The following is a 21764-nucleotide window of genomic DNA, read 5'->3' on the forward strand; positions in this document are numbered from 1 at the left end:
AAGACGATATGCTTAACGATCGTCTGTATTTATCTACCGAGCGACTACAAAGCGGACACCTTTATTTATACGTGTGAGATTCATCTAATTTAATTATTTCACCTATATACTAGGCATTTAAATCAGCCAATGACAGGTCATAAACCCTGTGATGCCTAGACTTCTATATTACCTTCTCTTAAATGTTCTTCGTCTCTGTTGTAATATGTTAATATTAACATCTTTCAGGGCAATATTTGAGTTTGTCCAAATGTTCGAAGACAAAAGACTGTCTGACTGACTTTTGTCTACGAACATTTGGACAAACTCCAATATTGTAATGAAACCAACTGGTCCAAGATAAAGTATAAAAATTGAAAAATTGTTTTCGGGCGTTGCCTAGTATGTGAAATAATTCAGTAAGATGAATCTCTACACAACAATAAAGGTTCCAGCTCTTTAACTTCACTAAAATCAACAAATGTAAGAATTGAAGAAATATGGATGTTCAAACATAGGCAAAATGGTGAATGTTACACGGTGTGTAAAGTGGCCACTTAAACCAGCCAATGACAGGTCGTAAGCCCTGTAAATGCCTAGACTTCTGTATTCCCTTATTCACGGTATTCTCCATCCCTATTGTAATTTGTTAAGCTTTTCAGGGAGTTTAATACAGTTCTGGTCTACAAAAATTTGGACAAACCCACAATATTGTTGCAAGCATCAGAGATTATCGAATCTTACCAAACAGCATGTCTTACCTGCTATTGCTCGATCGCCTAATTTTGCGTAAGTCACAATGAAAAAAAAACCCAGAATTATTAATGAAAAACAGTTTGAAATGAGTCTCATTTTTATATATTTTTTTCACAGACTTATATGAAAATGTAGGTGACACAAAATATTCTAGACTTCACAAAATATGACACCTTTCCCAAGAAAAAAGTGTCACTAGAAGATTAAGTACACGGGTTTTGTTGTTTTGTATCGATAAAACTAATCGAATTGATTTGGTAATCGAATGCCTTTTATTTCATTGCGTTTCACATATTTTAGTAAACAGTCGAAATGCGATCTCTCAGGCGAATGTGTGGTAAAACTATGTACGATAGATGCACAAATGTTGAGATCCGTACATTGTGTAAGGCTGAGACAAGCACTATCGACAAAATCAAGAAAGGAGCTCTGCGCTGGTTTGGACATGTAGAACGAATGGACAGCGAGAGAACGGCTAAGAATATTTACAATGCGAATGTTGATGGATGCAGAAATAGAGGAAGACCGAGAAAGACATGGCATGACCAAATCCAACAAATACTTAAAGATGGACATCTCAAAAGTCGGAATAATCGGCGCGCGTGCATGAGAAGATGTATGAATGTAGAGGAAGCGAGATCTGTATGCAAAGATAGAGTGTTGTGGCGTTCTGTCCTCTCTGCCTACCCTTACGGGGAAACGGCGTGATGGTTTGTTTGTTTGTTTGTTTGTTTGTTATTCGATATTATACGGCATATTATGAGTTAAGATCATACAACGACTTCAATGAACGTTATTCATCTTTCTGCATTTAAAAAATGCAACATTCGGATGGGAACAGGACAAAACCGTAACATCCGTCTCTTTGTCACTCAAGGAATTAAGATTCCGCGTCAGTACGGAAGTGACGCAATTAGTGTTGTGTTCAAATTGCTGTGTGAAGGACGCAACGCCGACAAACGTATAGTGACCGGAAGCCGGTTGCGTTGATTTTATTCAGACGTAAATTGTTTCAACATGTTTACTTTATTCTTTAAAATATCAAAATGACCAATTGTGCTTTGTGATTGCTTCGTTCCGATTTACCAATAATCTTCCGTCAGTTCATGGTTTACCTGTTCGTTTCAATTATCAAAGCACTCTCTTAATACCCATCCACAATTTCTCTTTCTTCTCTAACTCATATAGTGTCCATGCGGCTCCACTGTGGAGTCATCTCCCATCCACCATCAGAGATGTTACTACAGTATCTCTGTTTAAATCACGTCTGAAGAAACATCTCTTTTCTCTTCCTTGATCTCTCCTCTTTTCCTCTTTCCTCTTTTTTCCTTTTTCCCATTGAGTAATAGTTTTGATTTGAGGTAATTTTTAAACTTCGTTTATCTCTATTTTTATATATCTTTAGCTTTTTAATCTTCATTTTCTATGGAATATGTTTTGTACCTTGAATTATTAAATAAAACTACTATTTTATTGGTTAGTTGGAAGAAATTGCCGTTTAGAAATAAGACCACTAATGTACAAATAACATATTGTACGAAAAATTTTATAAACAATCTTAGTGACTTATTTAATTTAATATGAATAAATAAAAACATGTGTTTTGTGACCTGATCTGACCCAATAATAATTATGTCATTATTTTATTTATGAAAGTGCCTTTGTTTGTTTTTTCAAGCTAATAATGACTCATTAAATTTAAACTTATAATAATTTATTTTCATTACGCTTTTTTTTATAGATTCATAGCTGAAAGCCTTCGGTATAATTTTAACTCAAAACTTGGTGGTTACTTCGAAAAATACGAAACAATTGACTAAAGAATACGAAAGTGTCACAATTTTAAAAAAGGTTCTGCTTATCCAGAAACCAATATACGTATAATCAGTAAGAAACTATTTAATTTTATTTCAACAGAGAGGGAGAAAGTTTTCGAGAAGGGAATATGTAAGTCTAGGCATTTCTTTAGGCATTTCTTTCTAGGCAGCTCTTTTACTTCACAAAAGTCAACAGATGGAAGAGTTGGGGAAATGTGGATGTTCAAACATGGGCAGAATGGTGAATGTTACACAGTGTGTAAAGTGGCCACTCAAACCAGCCAATGACAGGTCTTAAGCCCTGTAAATGCCTAGACTTACATATTCCCTTCTCGAAAACTTTCTCCCTCTCTGTTGAAATAAAATTAAATAAGAACAACTCCCTAGGGAGGTAATCCAGCCAGTCTGCAAGTATTTGGACATAATCAGTAAGAAACTAGCTTAAATATATCTTCTCTTAAATCCGACCTTCTAGTACTATTTAGAATTCTCAACTCACTCTTTGATGCGCCTGAACTGCTGAGCTCGATAAAATTAAATATCCCAACTAGAAACCTCAGACAAAACTGACTCTGTCATACCGATAACCATAGAACTAACTATGGTTTCCATTCCCCTATGCCCAGAGTTCTCAGGTCTGCCAACAAACATACCAGTCTTGATTTCTTTGATAACAAGTTGTCTTCTTTCAAACGATCACTGAATCAAATGCAATTCTTCCACTCCCACCGAGTCTACTATATACTCGTACCATTGTGTCTTTCTACTTTCCTTTATAATAACTTTCTGGGTATAAATATGTACCCTAAAATGCCCATTGGGCGTATAAATTTACATTCTTCTTTTGCAATTTTCCATACAATGATACACAATCATTAAGAAACGGATATATTCGTTATGAAACTATTATTCATCCGTTAACCGTAATTTTATCGATTCAGTAACCGAATAATCGAATAAAATATTTTGATTGCTTTCTGCGGAACGAATTGAATAATTGCAATATTTTACAATACCATACAAGGTGTGTTATTTTTAAAATATTTATTTCTTGACAAAGTTTATTTATTTCTCGGTGTTCAGTACCTCAATAACAAATAACTATCGACGTGCTAATAAGCGACGTGATAACAGTTTCTCACCATGGTTGTTTGTCGTATTTGCGAACACAACGCAACATCCGTGAACACCTCATATTAAATGTGAAAATATTTACGTTTCGCGACGTATAATCCTGCTGCGCAATCGCATATTTGAATTTCACCGGTGTAAATATGGAAAATATTCCAAAACTGCTATTTATTTATTTATTTATTTGTTAATGCTATTTATTGCATTTAGCCGGCGGTTGGCGAGCCGAATGTCAAGAAAAGCAGTCGCCATAGTAATTGTAATTAAATTTTCACTTTTTTGTATTAGATACTCCTTACTATTTTGCAAATGCAATATATTGTATTATTTTTTATATGAAACGCCGATTTTTCGCCAGTGAACTGTATTTTTTTACGAGGAAAACAAAAAACAAACCGACACGAGCGTTGACTTAGAGATTACACACGCGTTGACTTATGACCGCGATAACTTAAGCATGTTCAGTACTCAACAATGTTTGATTATGTGCAAATGCTTGCAGACTGGCTGGATTTCCTCCCTAGGGAGTTGTTCATATTTAAATTCATTTCAACAGAGAGGGAAAAAAATTTGAGAAGGGAATATGGTACAACACTTAACAGTTATTTACAAAACTTATAATACGCGTTGTGTTCTGCATACTTTAAACTAAATTACTCAGATCGATTTGAAAAATTGATAACGATATTATTTATCAAACAATTTTAATTACATTCATGTTCAGAGTGTTGGAATCTGAAAGCATTTTTAAATCATTAAAACTGTAAAATTTGTTGAATACATTTTATTGAGAAGATATGCGGCGACAGAGGATTTAAATGAGGGTATTTAAACATAGTTTTTCTGTCACTCAGGAACGGATGTCTCCCCAAACACAGTGCAAAAAAGGAAAGCTAGAGTTTCCTAGGACAGCGGTGACCGTGTCTTAACGGCCGTAGTGAACGGTGATGCAGTGGACAGCCGTCGTTACGGTGACTAGAGAGTGGTTTTTTAGGATAACGGTGTTGTTAAATGTTATCAATGTAAGTGTAATTAGTGTCCTGACGAAATCGGTAGACATAAAAATGACGGTAAGAAGTCGTAGACAAATATTTACTAATATTTCAGTGCATGTTGGTGTTACTTTCTATTAGCATGTGTTCTATCAGCACGTTGGTTTTATGCAACTACTTATTTTTATGCCTCCTCTTTCACAGTAGTAGCCGCTCGATTGTGGAATAATCTACCCACTAATGTTAGAGACGCCCCTTCTTTATTTACATTTAAGTCAAGATTGAAATGTCACTATCTAAATATTTTAATTGTTCCTTTATCCTTCTTCTTTCCTTCCCATCCCCTCTCCTCTCTTCATAGTAAAGTGTTATTTTTTTTTATACATATATTTATTTTTATTAATTTTTGCTTTTAATTTTTGTATAAAATTGTAAGATTCAATGTGTCCATGTATTTATAATTTTCTCAAACTAAACGGTTTGGGTAGGTAGGAAGAAATTGCCTTAAGGCAATATGCCCGCCCTTATATGTATATTTATTGTATATGTATATAAAGTGTCAAATAAACTACTGTGGCGAAGGTGTATTAAGGGTATTTACTAACATTTATTGAAACGTTTGAGAGTAAAACCAATGCCATAATTGTAATGAAACCATTGATGGGGTTAAGATTTACACAACTAATTACAGTGACGAATTTTAGCACAGAACACCCAGGCTTGAGATAAGTCACGTAAAAAAAATGTGTTCTCACCAGGAATCGAACAGGGAATCTTCCGTGTCTGAGTCAAGTGTTTAGACCATTACACCACTGGGCCACATTTACAGGGCCTATGGTTTATGTGGCCACTTGTCTCACTGTGTAACAATCACCATTCTTTCTATGTTTGAAAATCTATATTCTGTTAATAGGGAAATATCCTCAGAGTAATATTGCGCCGAGCTATAGAGGAGCCCAAACATAGAAAAAACATTCCATGAGTATTGGGTATTTATTTATTTGACACTTTATATACATATACAATATATATACATATAAGGGCGGGCATATTGCCTTAAGGCAATTTCATCCTACCTACCCAAACCGTTCAGTTTGAGAGAATTATAAATACATGGACATATTGAATCTTACTATTACTTATCTTAATCTCTCGGCCGGCTTGTGTGGCCACTGCACACTGCGTTCGGTGGTCGTTCAAGGTCACAAACCTATGGTTTTACTAAGGACCCTTTGTCCACCGATCCTGTTAAGTTTGAAAACATAATAACCTTTTTTATAAAAAAAGTGAAAAAAGTACATACCGAATGACCTTGAACGCCCATACTTATAATAAATCTCGGCAACCACCCGATGGATCTCAACCTGGTTTTTACAGTCATGTAAAATGTCATAAAACAAAGCTACTCGTATTTGAAATATCTTTGAAAAATAAAAATTAGTACGTCGAATTCGTTTCTTACCGAAAATTACCCTAAAATACCGTATATTACGGTATTTTACCGTATATTACGGTATTTTACCGTATAGTACGGTATTTTACCGTATAGTACGGTATTTTACCGTATATTACGGTATTTTACCGCGCCTTTCGGTAAAATTACGTAATTTTACATCCATACTCCCGAGTAATAAAACCCTACTGGTTTGCAGAATTTCGTCGTGGTCGTCTGTCCGTCGCACGAATGTCAAGAAGGCCGGCCAAAATTGTTTGGCATTCCAAGAAACATCGATGCTGTACGCAACACGATTTGAAAATATCGGCACGTGACTTACAAACAGATGGAGGCGTCTCTTGGCATATCGCAGACTTCAATACAATTGATTTTGCATGAGCATTTAGGCGTGAGAAAGATTTGTTCCAGGTGGATTCCGCATAATTTGACAGAAACGCAAAAAAAGTCTCGTGTTGATTCGTGTCACGAAATGTTGTAAAAATTCAACCAAGGACCTTCAAAATCCATATACAACATTGTTACAGGAGATGAAACTTGGATATCTTCGTATGAACCTGAAAGCAAAGAACAGTCCACTGTTTGGGTGTTTGACGTTGAACCCAATCAAACTAAAGTAGTTCAATAATAAAACAAATGGATACGATACAAAATTAAATTTATTATTGTTAAGAGTTTATGGCCAAACGACGCTCTCGATCCACGGGACGAAGGCGGACACTCTCGTGTAGATTCCTGGCTGTCCAGCTTGACCGCACATTTTTCCGTTAGACACTATTCCGATGAGGAGATATGTACAGTGGACTTTGCTGTGGTAATATATTTGGAGGGGTCCGCCAGAATCGCCCTAAAAATGATAAATTATGAAGTCAGTACGAGGTGGTCAAGAAAAGACATTAAAATTAATACAAAATGACGGTGAAATTCTATTTATGTTCAAAGCATTAACTTTGTGATCAATGTTAGTAAATATTTGGTTGTGAATTATGGGGTGTGCATTTGTCGATAACTGTCACACTTCAACATCCTTTTTACCCACAACAACTGTTGAATTTCCATCGCCAGTACCCTTTAAAAACCCGCCACAGCAAGACCTCGGGCAGTGAATCGCGCATTTATTTTGTTGAACGTGTTCCGCATCATAGACTTTGTTTCCACCAACCACCAGCGTTCAGCTCCAGATCGAGGCCCTGTCTTTGTGTTGGAGCCGCTCGCAATTGAACAGTCGGACAGCCGCAATTCCGTCAAGAACGAGCCAGGTTAGTGGCTTCCATTCCTGATCCATTTTTATTTGTTGGGATTGTGACTGGTTGACATTGCATACCGCATATCGACGATATTCATTTATTATATTAGATTTAAAATACAGTCCACTATTTCATAGAAGCCCTAGGGCTTCGCTCCCCGCTATTTCTTGCCCCGCATCCACGTGGGAATTGATTTTCCCGTCGATATTATTTTTGAAAATCGCATTCCTAAATAAAGTGCACCCTTGTAGCTCAATCACAAATAACTATCGACGCGATAACAAATTTTCGCCATGGTTGTTTATCGTATTCGCGATCACAATGTAACATCCGTGAACACCTAAAATTGAATGCAAACAATTAAGAGTCTCATTCTATGATTAAATGTCAAAATATTTACGTTTCGCGACGTACAATCCTGCAGCGAAATCACATATTTGAATTTCACCGGTGTAAATATGGAAAATATTCCAAATCTACTATTTTCATTTGTTTATTTTTTATTTATTATGCTTTTCATTGCATTTATCCAGTGGTCGGCAAGCCAAATGTCAAGAAAAGCTGTCGCCATGGTAATTGTAATTTAATTTTCCCTTTTTGATATTAGATACTCCTTACTATTTTGCAAAAGCAATATATTGTACTATTTTTTATAGTAAACGCCAATTTTTGCCAGTGAACTGTATTTATTTACGAGGAAAACCAAAAATAAACCGACGCGAGCGTTGATTTAGAGATTAGACACGCGTTGACTTATGACCGCGATAACTCAAGCATGTTATTTGTGATTGAGTGACAGGTTCGATAGTAGACTAAATCATGTTTTTTCTCTTCAACAATAGAATCAGGGTCAAAATTAATACATTTGTCGAGTATGATCGTCATAGGTATGGTTGACTGTACAGAGCTGCTTGGTTTAATAACAATACATGTGCCAGCCAGGATTTGTAGACGGTACCACCTGTTTCATGTACCAATAAGTAAAACATCGTATGTTAAAAATGCTTTTTTTCGTAGGACTTTTTTAATGTACAATACAAAATTTAAAAATATAGATTACACAAACATCACTCTGTCAGATTTAAAATTTACACTAAAAATGTATTATGTAACTTAGTAGACATTATAATAATAAATATGTACATCTCCCCCCCCCTCCTTATCCTCTCTTCAAGCATTTTTGTCCTTATCCCGCCCAATTTACAGTAACTTAATGTTCTTAAAATTAATATTTTTAAAATCTTTGATTATTGAGTACATGAAAATAACATTTTTACATGTATAAATTGTATGTATTTATTTGATATGTAATATATTTTCTTTACTAACTTTGTATACTATGTGGAAATCTGTTATTAGTTCTGAGTTTATTTATACATCTGTTTGTTTACCAAAAATATGTATGTAGAACTGTTGATTTCCCTAATAAAATAAAATAAATAAATAAAATACGATAAAAATTTAAGCACTATGAATTTTTTCAACGAAAGAAAATACTGTTTTAAAAAACATCAAAATTGCGATAGACAAGAGAATTTTTTTTAGTTACAATTTTTTTATCGTTTTATTTATTAGTTTTTATTATTTTATTATTAATAATACTCATATTTATTTATTCATTTACGGTTCCATGAACCTTTTACATAATTACAAAAAACCGGTGAAAAAATACAACAAAAAAAGCATAATATTAAAAAAAGTACAACAACAACAACAAACCATCACGCCGTTTCCCCGTAAGGATAGGCAGAGAGGATAGAACGCCACAATACTCTATCTTTGCATACAGATCTCGCTTCCTCTACATTCATACATCTTCTCATGCACGAGCGCCGATTATTCCGACTTTTGACATGTCCATCTTTAAGTATCTGTTGGACTCGGTCATGCCATGTCTTTCTCGGTCTTCCTCTGTTTCTGCTTCCATCAACATTCGCATTGTAAATATTCTTAGCCGTTCTCTCGCTGTCCATTCGTTGTACATGTCCGTTTGACTTCGCCGGTTTCGGCGCAGAGCTCCTTTCTTGATTTTGTCGATAATGCTTGTCTCAGCCTTACATAATGAACGGATCTCAACATTTGTGCAGCTATCGTACATAGTTTTACGACACATTCGACTGAGAGATCGCAATTCGACAGCATTCAGCCTACTTTCATCCCTGTTTTTCCAAGTCCTCACTTTACTTCCATACTGGGACTCCATTGTGAACTGCCAATTTTGCCTCTTGAGACAAGCATTTATTTGCCAACGTCGATTTAAGTGCACCGTTAACTCTGTTCCCGGCACTCACCCTTCTTTCAATATCTTTCTCAGTCATTCCATCCCTAGTGAACATACTTCCCAGATACACAAATTCCTCTACTTGTTTTAGCATAACTCCACTCCATTCACAGTGATTTCACATTTAGTCATACTTTAATTTCTTTCAAAAACCATCACATTGGATTTATCGACATTCATCAGCAAATCGCTTCTCTCGCATACATCGTAGACCTTTGTTACCAAGAATTGCAGTTCCTCTTTGTTGTTAGCAAGGAGTACAGCATCGTCAGCATATCAAAGACAATTGACATTTACAATGGTAAACACTAGTTATATATATAAAAACAAAAGTGGTGTCGAGGTGTCCAGCGGGCACAACTACTATGTAAATTCACCTATAGCTAGACTCCATCGCCTTGGTAATGAATATGGCGATGTTGATATATTTCGTTACTCATTGAGCATATTCAAGACCAAAGTACTACAGGCGACCGACGCGACGGAGTCTAGTCAATAAATCTTCGATCGTATTTATGTATGCTTAAAAGTTAGCCCGTGTTATGTTTTATATTTTTAGTTTATAATACCCTTTTCAGTTTTCCACATTTTGGATAACTTCACTTTAAAGTTTAGTTTACCGGTGTAAAAAAAATAAAATAATAATAATTATGTTTTATTTAATCCTACTATGCCTTATATTATAAACATAATATAATGTATGTATTATTATGTCTTAATAGTGTATGTTAACTATGTAACTTTATTTTTAAATTTGAAAAATAAATTTTTTAAATTTTTATATTTGATAAAATGTTAACTATGTTTAATGTGTAACTTTTTCTTATTATATATTATGTATAATGTAAAAGCCCCATGGGCGTCAACAGAAAGAAAAAATAAAATAAAAATAAAATAAAATAAAATAAATAAAATAAAATATTAAATCTGTAACAAATATATTTTTTTTCCGAAACAAAAAAGAAGGCAAATTAAAGAAAATAGCCGTTTTAAAAAAAGGGGAAGAGAAGAAAAAAAAGTGCTTTAAAAGGAAAGTTTAAAAGTTTATATGATTTATTGTTTCAGTATTTACTTTGTGTAAAAACATTTTGAATTTATCTAAAATAAAACACTTTGTAAATTGACCACACAAGAGTTTAATACATTAAAACACGACTAGTTTCGGGTAATCAGTATTACCCATCCTCAGGTGTAAATATAAACTAAACTTAAATACATACACAGATTAATACTTCATAAGACCGCGATAACTTAAGCATGTTCATTATTGTTCATTGTGATCGCTCAAATGCTCATCATGTTTTTAAGCACGTCGATAGGTGTTTGTGATTGAGCTATTGGATATTTTCGTATGAAGCTGAAAGCAAACAACAGTCTACTGTTTGGGTGTTTGGCGATGAATCCGATCAAGCTAAAGTTGTTTATATTAATAAACAACTTTAGCTTGATCGGATATATTAATATTATCACATATAGCTCCAAGAGTGTTCAACGTCTTGGATGAACATATTAAGTTCTCCAAAACAACGTCTATATTTAAGATGAAGATCCATAGTTGGATTGTATCGAGGGGTAGACACCACTGTATGAGATCGACATGTATAAATTTTTATTATTTTTATTTTTCTATTATTATTTTGTATATAGTTTTGATTATTTTGCATCTTGTTTTAATTACTTGCATATTGTTTTAATATGTAAATTATTATTTTTGATTTATATATCGAAGAGTCCCGACTTAACACGGAATTTTCTAACAAGTCGGGACAAAAAAACCATTTAATCATTTAGTGTTTCGTGCATTAAATAAAATAAAATAAATAAATGAATAAAAGAAATGGATACAATGCAAAATGAGTTTATTATTGTTAGAATTTATGGCCAAACGACGCTTTCGATCCACGGGACGAAGGCGGACACTCTCGTGTAGATTCCTGGCTGCCCGGCTTTACCACACATCTTTCCGTTGGACACTATACCAATGAGGAGATATGTACAGTGGACTTTGCTGTGGTAATATAATTGCAGGGGTCCGCCAGAATCGCCCTGAAAATGAAATTGATTCTAATGAAACGCTTGTGTATATCCTCGGTTAGAAGCCAATTAGATTACAATGAGGAATTCCACTGTTTTCCAATTTATTATTTTTCTATTAGCGCACTATTTAACTAAGCAAAAATATATTTTTTTTTTGTGCGTTATTTACAAAGATATGTTTTTTTAAAGTTACATCTATCAAATACCGCGCCAAATGACTGTAATCAGTGTCACTTTTCAGTAGTGACGTCATGAACCGGTGGCGTTCTTACTTTCACTGACCTGACAAGAATCTATGGAATATTGCTTTGATTACTTCATTTAGGTGATCGTAATTTGCTCATTTCAATGTTATGGTTGTTTTTACGAACGTTTCGATTTAGAAAAACCTAGAAAGTTGACATAATCTCTGGTTGAAATGTCAACAAAGTATTATTTGCCGGATTTCAGGTCGTAGATCGTAATTATTCGAATTATATTCTTTTTTCTATGGTCAAAACGTTCCTTACAAGGTGCGGGGGCTTTAAAGCGGAAATACTACACGTAGATATAAGGAGTGACGTCATTATTTACGATTTTAAAATGAATACTATTTTTAACATTTTTTATTTATTTTTGTATATTCTTAGTTTATTAACAATTACTTCAAGATAATTAGTCCATTTAAGTTGACAGTCAATGATTACTCCCAGGTATTTTATGCAGCTTTCAGTCTTAATGTTTTCGCAGTTATTACATATGTCAAGATTACAATATAATAAGGGAAGAAGGAGGGGAAGATGATTTTGAGTTGTAAGTTGCCAGTACTATTTTAAATTTACAAAAATTAATAAAATTATTGACGTGGTACTAACCTGGCAGGTGTCCTTTGACTCAGTAGAGTGTCCAGCACATAGCTGAGTGCTGTTTCTAATACCATCGGGGTTCTTCCTGGAGACAGGATTCTTCTGCGCGCATATGTCGTACCCGAATAGCTCCAATTTTACCTGAAACGAAGCAGGATACATCGAGCGATCCTCCTCCCATCACATCAAAATGCTACACCTCGTGGTAAATAGGGCATTGCACAATGGTGAATCATAATTTTTTTGTATGCAGACAAAATACTGTCTAAATATTCAAATAACTAATAACAAACTGCTGATACGAGCGGATATAGAATCGCTGAGAAACGCGGAATTAGTACATGACCTCGAGATCCCACTAAGAAGTAAAATTTACACTGGAAAATAATTATACATGAATGGTGATTCAGCGCTCAGTGACCAAATAAAACGTTAAACGTAAAAAAAATCTCATTTTTCGATTTATTTGAAACTTTTTTACGTGGCTTTAAAAAAAATATTTTTTTGCGTCTTAACAGGCCAGGAGGCCCAATTGAACGTAGTTATGCAGAAAGCAGCCAGTCCACAATTTTGAAAAAATGAGATATTGATGTTATCGGGTGCAGTTAGGTCGATTCTATGTTCTGCTAAAAACAGCCAAACCGCTTTCATATAAAAAATTGTATTAATCATCTCGGGTGTCGATCACATTTCTCAATTTGCAGAAAACGCCCACAAAACTAGAAAAATCTTATGGTACATTAAAAATCTTTTGAACTGGTCAAATATACAATAAGATTCTTGTTTGTAATATATAAAAAAACTTATGTATTCATTGTTTATCGTTTGTTCAAGTCAAAAACATTCAAACTATTGTGTAAATTTTATATTTCACTCTTTTCACAAAATGGCTATTATCTCAGTTTCACTTTTCTATGGCTGGCTGTTTTCTGTATTACTACGTTCAATTACAGTGGTGACTTATACCATAGAGCACCCAGGCTTGAGAAAAATAACATTTGAATTTTTGTGTTCTCACCGAGAATCAAACCCGGAACCTTCCGTGAGGAGTCAAGCGTCTTGACCACTACACTGCGGAGGCTGCCGATTATCATTTTTTAAAACCCGTTATGGTTATATGAGAAATATTATTTTTATTTTATTTTATTTTATTGAAATAAACGGCACTTAGTGCCTTTTACATATTAGTTACAAATACAATTAAATATACATACATGTAAGCTTAATTTAAGTAATACAGAGTATTTAAAACAATATAAGTAATTTAGAAAGTCTAAGAAATATAAACTATATAAAAGAATAAAATATTACCAGTTGTAGAATTATCGATAAAAAAAGATAATTTGGTATTAGAAATACTTTGAACCAGTTAAAAAAATAACAAAGAAGACAATTTTGAATAACATTAAAAAAAAATATATATATGTATTATTATTGAAAACTAATATTTAGGTAAATAGTATATGTTTATGTAGAAAAATATACAATGATGTAAAAAAAATGATAGAGAAATATTTTTTACTTATAAATTAATTAAGAAAAGAAACGAAAAAAGAAAAAAAAACACTAGTAAAGAAGTTTAAAACAAATTTTTAACAAAAGTAACAAATAGTTACTTAGAACTATTACCAATAAAATAAAGAAGAAGAGCCGTTCTATATGTAATAAATTTCATGTGAAATGAGTCACCAATGTCCTGGTACTTATTGCCTAGAGAGTGAAGTCTATTGATGACTGCATTTTTACCATATGATGTCGAAGTATTGTTGCCACAGTATTGGTAGGTTTGCCGAGTTGTCCTTTTTGGTACATTAAAACTAATTAGTGATAAAAGTGCAGGGGTGTCAAACATGGAATGGATTATTTTATATAAATTTAATAAATCAGTTATAACTCTCCTGTCACTTAGTCTTAATAATTTCAAAATAAACAGTAACAAATCATAATTTAAAAATTCAATACCAACACCTAATTTAAAATTTATAAATCGCAAAAACTTATTTTGGACCTTTTCAATACAATTATAATTCTTAATTATAATTCAATACAATTATAATTCAATACAATTATAAGGTCTATTCGTGTTAAGTCTCGTCTAGTAAGTGTAGTCAACATGCGCTTTTTCAGATTTATTTTAAATTTGTCTGCAGTGTAATTTCTCAAGTGGTAAGTTTGAATTGAAGTGTTTTAGTCCATTGAATAATATTTCTTACTGTCCTACATTTGTCTTTGTTTTTTATAATGTGGTAGTGTTGTTGTTGTCTGGTCTTATATTTGATAGTAAAATTGACAAACAAACAAAAAACACCAAAAGTTATCAATGTTGGCTTACTTTAAGAAGCGTATTACTCTGGGAGCCTCTCGACTCCGTGGTTCCCCATCCGCTGGCAATGGCCATTTCTGCATCAATATGGTCCCCGGTATGGAGACAGGCTGGGCGAATTCTCTCACCATATATAGCCCTTAAATACATAACAAATTGATTAAAGTGATCAGTAATACGCTTCAGGGCGGCAATGACAAACGCTATCGCCATCGGTACATACCGAGACGGTATACTTTCCTTTACAATATCTATCTACCTCGGTATGCTCTACCGACTAGTCACCTCTGACGTCAAATGATCGAACGCAACCAATAAGAGACGCCGAAACTTTACTCCGCGTTCCTTGCTTAATTCATGTATAGCTTATTTTTTATTTATTTATTCATATTTTTTCGCTTACAAACTATAATTAATAATAAAAATAATGTGACCTCACTGGGGTTTCCCGTGCCGAGGACACTTAACAATTTAGTTTTTTTTATTACATTTGAGAATAAACAAAGAAGACTCACTTAAAAAACAAACATAATTAACAAATATTCAGACAGTTTTAAAAACAAGGTATTTATGTACATCTATATTATTTATATTACAAAACACACAATGAAAACAACAAAAACCTAACATAAGCCATACAGTTGTGGAGCAGTTGATTCAGCATTGGTATGGGCGAATGAGACAATCCATTTTACTTCTACCTAGCTCCACTATCCATTTTTTTATAGCCTTTTTAAACATTTTCTCATTACTAATTGCTTTAATAGATAGTGGAAGTAGGTTATAGATTTTAATTGAATAATACTCAAAATCCCTTTGTCTGAAAGTGGTGTTAGTTTGTATTTGTTTAAGTTGTTTATGTGTTGAGGATCTAGTGATTATATTATTTGTATGTGATGTATTATGGGGGTTATGTCTTTCATTTGAGTAAGAGTAGTGTTTGAATCTATAAGTGAGTATTGTTTTAGCGTATAATTGTTTTGGTGTCATAAGTTGTGATTTATGGAATATTTCTTCAGTAGATGTCTGTATCGGGACTCTGAGTATTATTTTAATGATGGATTTTTGTGCAACCAATACACTATTTAAAACTGTGTCACTCGCACCACCCCAACCGATTATACCGTACTCCAAAATTGATTGGCACAATGCAAATGTGTTATGTTCTTGTTCTTTCATTGTGCGTTTTGTTATATAAATAATATAGATGTACAAAAATTAATAATAAACAAAAATACGTAGTGTTTAAAACTGTCTGAACATTTTGTCAATTATCTCTGTTTATTAAGTTAGTCTTCTTTGTTTATTCTCAAATGTAAAAATATTATTTTTTAAGTATATTGTTAAGTGTCTTCAGCACGGGTAACCCCAGTGAGGTCACATTATTTTTAATATTAAACATAGTTTAGAGTGAAAAAAAAATGAATAAATAAATTCTATTTTTAAGATTAACTAAATATATAAAAGTGGATTGTAATAGGAAAAAAAATATGTTAATGAAAATTGTTCATAAATTATTATTAGGACATTTATGTTCTATGTTTGTTCTATTTTAAGACTAAATAAAGTGGCAATATTTTTACGGCTATATGCTCCTATACGTTAATAGGTCAGCATCTAGCCACATTTTTTCTGCATCTAGCCGTTCGTTTTTAAAACTGACAGTCAGAGTTTAATTTGACTCCAAAATTTACGAATTTGTTCATAATTCGTGAACATAAGTGTTTAGACCTCTTATGAGCAGATTTATACACATATTTTAATTTTTTATTTGGCCTACTAGAGAACCCTAATTATGTCATATTGCAGGAACAATGTGGCTGTAACAAATATAAGAATACAACAAGAAAAATAAAGTGAATTCAATCAAGAATAGGTTTTTTCTGCTTCACGACATCCATTAGCGCCAAGTTCCAGTAGCTCGATCACAAATAACTATCGACGTGCTTAAAAACATGCTAAGCATTTGAGCGATCACAGTGAACAATAATGAACATGTTTTAGTTAACGCAGTCACAAGTCAACGCTCGTGTCTGTTTATTTTTTGTTTTCCTCGTAAATAAAAACAGATTATTGGCAAAAAATCGACTTTTACTATAAAAAATAATACAAAATATTGCATTTGAAAAATAGTAAGGAGAATCTAATACAAAAAATAAAAATTTAATTACAATTACTATGGCGCCTGCTTTTCTTGACATTTGGCTCGCAGACCGCCGGCTAAATGCAATGAATAGCATGAGAAATAATAAATAAATAAGCGTAGCAGTTTTGGAATATGTTCCATATTTACACCGGTGAAATTCAAATATGTGATTGCGCAGCAGGATTTTACGTCGCAAAACGTAAATATTTTGACATTTAATATTAGGTGTTCACGGATGTTGCATGCATGATAAACAACCATGGTGAGAAATTGTTATCACGTCGCTTATTAGCACGTCGATAGTTATTTGTGATTGAGCTACTGAACCAAAAAAAAACGATACAATGAGGGTTGATGTACAATAGTCTTACTTTTTGTCTAGTTCCAAGAGAGCTATGTCGTTGTATGTTGAACCAGCCTTGTATTCTGGATGGAGCTTGATCTGCACGACGTTGAACAGTTCGTTTCTTGGAAGAACTGCATCTGTGTCTCTTCCTCCGAGGTGGATGTACTTCACGTCCCTGTAAAAATGTTCACCGGTGGACATAAAAAAACTAGTTAGTATCAGTTGTGAGCACTAAAAGGAAAGCTAAATGGTAAAGGTTATTGATCGCGCCACTTGATGCGTTGTCTTTTTGATCTTGTGGTCAGGAAGGAGGGGCACTTGACGAATTACATAGTGGATTTAATAGTTATTGATTGCAAAATATCTTATTTGCAAACGCAGTGAGAATTTAAAAAAGTACATGTACACACGATCAGTTTAGTTGTTATTCTGGCGCCGGGACAATATCGCTACCCTATAAGGTAGGCAAATGCAACATCTTAACCAGGGCCTCGTAGGTAGCAAATAAATTCGAACGCCTCATCCTAGCAAATGTGCTATATACATGGGTGTGTGTGTACACATAGAGTTAATGTGGCGTAACAAGTTATTGTAGTGTCTATGTATTACGGAACACATAGGCTATAACTACTCAGCGCCAGCGTTTGGATAACGAAGACCATTCGGTTTCGTACGATTCCACTCTGATTCATTCGGATTCAAACTTCCTTACCAGTCTCTCGTCTTTGTTAAAAGGACTTATATAAAATTTACTAATAAGTAATTAATGATCTCTTGCGCCTGGAGTACATAGAATCCAGAGTACAAGGATTTTTTCAGTTATACGTCGTTATTTTACACGGGAGCCCACCCAGGGCACTGCAGATTGAACAAACATCTTCCTAAAATGAACTTTTCCGAAACTTCTAGATGCAGATTCTGCAGCTCTAATGAGAAAAAACCTTTACACCAGCAGCGTGCGGTGAGGTTTTTGATTAGGGAAGCAGTCACTTGGTACTAGGTAAACAGTAAAATTTGTCACTTAAATAAAGTGTTTTGAAATAAACTAAAAAGCAATTTTATGCCATAATTTCAGCGTCAAAGAGTTATATTTCATAGTTTAATATTATAATGCCATCGTGTCAACTTAATTTGTTACATAACCGTCACAACACATGTAAAATGCACCTGGATGTGTTTGTTAGAATTAGTTCCACAGATACTATAGATCTCTATTTGCGCTTGCGCGGACTTGTGAAATTCTGTACTGACGGTTAGAGCATTGTCTTTTTTCCGAAGCGATTTGGTCGTGCCATCAATTTTGATGGTTTGCCAGGTGCAAGCTTCAATTTTTTGCGTTTAGGATTCTTGAAATATATCCACTGTTCATTGCCACTTCCATTCTAGGCAGAAAACTCTTTCTTTCATGCTGCAAAAACAAATTTTCAGATGTGGATCTTCAGTTTTTTATGTGCCTCTCAGTCAGTTTTTGCATTTTCCTTCTTTTTAATATTTTCCCGTGGAATGAATAGTTTGGAAATATGTCGTTTGTCGAAATTTGGATTCCTCTGCAAGTTGGTCATATGTTTGCGTATCACCTTCATTCAATAACGCGTGCATCAACGCTGATCTCAGCGTCCTTATTTGTTTTTGGTCTTCTGGAGTGCACCTTGTCCTCAGTGTCAAAATAGCCACTTCTGAAGTGTTTAAACCAATCTTTACAGGTAGATTTTAATGGTCCATGTTCAGCTGTACTTTTTTAAAAGTTAAATCAGAGAAGCAAAGCTTCCCACAAATTTATTAACTCTCCGCTTATTCAGCGCAAAATTTTAGACATCTTCGTTGTCAAAATAAATATTTTAGCTTAACGATATGTGTTGATATCACTACTGATTATTGTTAACAACTTACCTAAAAAGCAAACATAACTTCTGACATGTATGTTCACTACACGTGCCGCTAGTGCCATCTATCTGTGAAACTCGGAAACTTAGTTGCGCTCATAGTATTATAATTTGGTTTACCTGTATTCTCTGTGGAAAACGCAATGGCCAGCTGTCACAACCCACTTTTCGCTAACAAGGCTTCCACCACAATCCCAATTAATCTTGTCTCCATTTTGAAATCCTAAATGCGCCTGAAAACACAAATTTTTCAGAAATGCTTAGACATGAAGAGCGAATGGACAGCAAAAGGCTAAACAGATTTACGATGCCAATGTTCATGGATGCAGAAAACGAGGAAGACCGAGAAAGGCAATTTAGCGTTACCAAATTTATCCCTAATGTTATTATGGTTATCTCCGACAGCGACAGCACACACTGTTTTACCCTCCGGTTCTCAGAACCAGCCAGCCTTTGGTTATGCCGATTGAAAGAGCAGTCAGGCAGCTGAACATTATCACATTAGAGATTGAAATCTTTCAAATCAGTTAAAATATGTTAAGAAAGTAAATACTTTTGCTATTGGAGAGTATTATACCTTCCTTAATAATGTCTAACCATTGCTCAGGGGTTCCTGGTTTGATATGTTGCCCCAGTATAACGGCTTAAATATTTTATTATTTATAATGTAATTTGCGTAGAGTTCATTAATTTAATTTTAGTCCTCTGACTTTGTCAGACCAAGTCGTCAAAAGGGTCAAAAGTTTTAAATACTAGAGTAGAATAGCGTACTCCAAATTTTTTATTTCAAATTGTTTCATAAATAATATATACATTTACAAACTTAAATTTAAGGTGAATATTTTTTTTTTAATACATAAGAAAGACCGCTCCGGAAAACCTTTTCAGATGCATGAAACAGATCAGCATTCAGAGCGGTGCTGTTCAGCATAGCGGTAGCCTTTTAAACGGCTGGTTGTTCCTGTATATTGAAAAATGACACAATCTATGTTGACGCTGTCTTAGGTAATTACCGGGAAATGCAAATCAATGCTTATTATAATCGCAGGATTATCGACCATACCGCGCAACAGTCGATAAAAATGTGTAATCAAATACACATTCCTTCTAGTCTCTAAGCAGTTGTAGCCAAGCATACGCTAAAGTAACTCGGTTGAGTCCACTCGAGTCGAGTCTGGCTGCCAAGGATAATACCAAAGACCCATTAAAATGCAGAATCTCAGTACATGACGAGCCAATTGAACAAGTAACACTGTTTAAATATCTTGGCAATGAACGGCATAGGTTTTATGACCTCCCCAAGAAGTAAGGCCTCAGGTAGATGCAGCTGCAACTGTGGCGACTGAGAGATGTCATATGGAGGAATAAAGATGCGAGAAATGATACCTAGATACCAGGGGCGAATCGTCAAAGTAAGCGATTATGCACAGCTTACCATTATATTTGACTTTAAATAATAATGAATTATAGTAACAATGTTTATGGGAAAAAAAATAAAGTAATTGTCATTTATTATAAATCACCGTTTATATCTTTCTACAAAAAAATATCTAAGAAGTGCGCCCAGCGCCGGCGCCCAGCCCATTCTTACTGAACGATGAAACTAGCTGATTACCTCAGCTTATTCTTCCATACAAAAAAGTACACTGTATTTTTCGTCTTTAACCCAAGTCGGCTTTTTTAGTACTAAAACAAACTTGCAGATTACAAATATTTTTAGAAGATTCTCTAATTGGAAACTAGTATTTCGAACATTATTTCCGAAGGACTGTTTTTCTTTGATGGGATACCGTTGACATATTATGTATCACATAGGACAGGTGGCGTTCGCAGTGGCCGTTTTAGGCATTATTCATTTTAAAAGAAATCGGCCAGTGTTAAAGTCTTGACAGTACTGTCAATGACAGATCATAATGGAAATATCTGCGGAATATCATTGTTGTGGTATTTGTTAATAAACTTTTGTGCAAGTATTGTATTAAAATAGTGTAGAATAAAACTACGTTTATCGTGTGCTTAATAATAATTGTTGTTTGAGTTGATTTTCACAGAATTACAAAAAAATTGTCATTTATAATTAAATTACTTACGTGTTATGTAAGTACTTATATGTAGTACAAATTAATGAACATTTTTAATAGATTACCTTTAAAATAAAGCACGGCTCGCCACTGCTAGATACGTATTTAAAGGAACTGTGTGCGACGCACCCTCACATAAATTGCATTGGAGCAAAGACAGACACTGTCAAGACAAAAGTTTGCTTAGAAGAATGAAAATGAGAACTGGTAAGACTTTGCAAGATCGTGTAAGGAACACCACAATCCGAGAAGCCTGTGACGTTTAAAATGTGATCAGATGGGGGGGACGATACTAGACATGTACAGACAATAAATTCAACAAGAATTGTATTCAAAGCTCTGCGTGCAATACCAGGAGGACGGCGTCCACCAGGGAAACTCTCAATGTGTTGCAGAGATAGCTGAAGTTCAGCCTCACAGGAGGATAATCATGTAATAACAGGCTCT

At 34.1% G+C, this 21764-nt stretch overlaps 1 protein-coding gene across 2 annotated transcripts in view; it reads right to left on the reverse strand.

Annotated features, from left to right (window-relative positions):
* Positions 1-6769: 6769 nt before the first annotated feature.
* LOC148283693 (venom protease-like) overlaps positions 6770-21764 on the reverse strand; it is a 32903-nt gene continuing 17908 nt past the window's right edge. Inside the window, exons 5-9 of one of the 2 annotated variants that reach the window (XM_088243446.1) lie at positions 19357-19469; positions 17379-17528; positions 14871-15000; positions 12548-12679; positions 6770-6975 (exon numbers count right to left, since the gene is read on the reverse strand). In XM_088243446.1, the coding sequence (XP_088099572.1) occupies positions 6805-6975; positions 12548-12679; positions 14871-15000; positions 17379-17528; positions 19357-19469 (696 nt within the window). In that variant the 3' untranslated portion in view covers positions 6770-6804. Of the gene's footprint in view, positions 6976-11498; positions 11703-12547; positions 12680-14870; positions 15001-17378; positions 17529-19356; positions 19470-21764 lie in introns of those variants that run through there. The other variant, XM_088243445.1, reaches the window with a different exon arrangement.

The sequence above is a fragment of the Micrasema longulum genome, unplaced genomic scaffold (assembly GCF_059751315.1).
Source record: "Micrasema longulum isolate JH-2025_06_02 unplaced genomic scaffold, ASM5975131v1 h1tg000211l, whole genome shotgun sequence".
Taxonomy (NCBI): Eukaryota; Metazoa; Arthropoda; class Insecta; order Trichoptera; family Brachycentridae; genus Micrasema; species Micrasema longulum.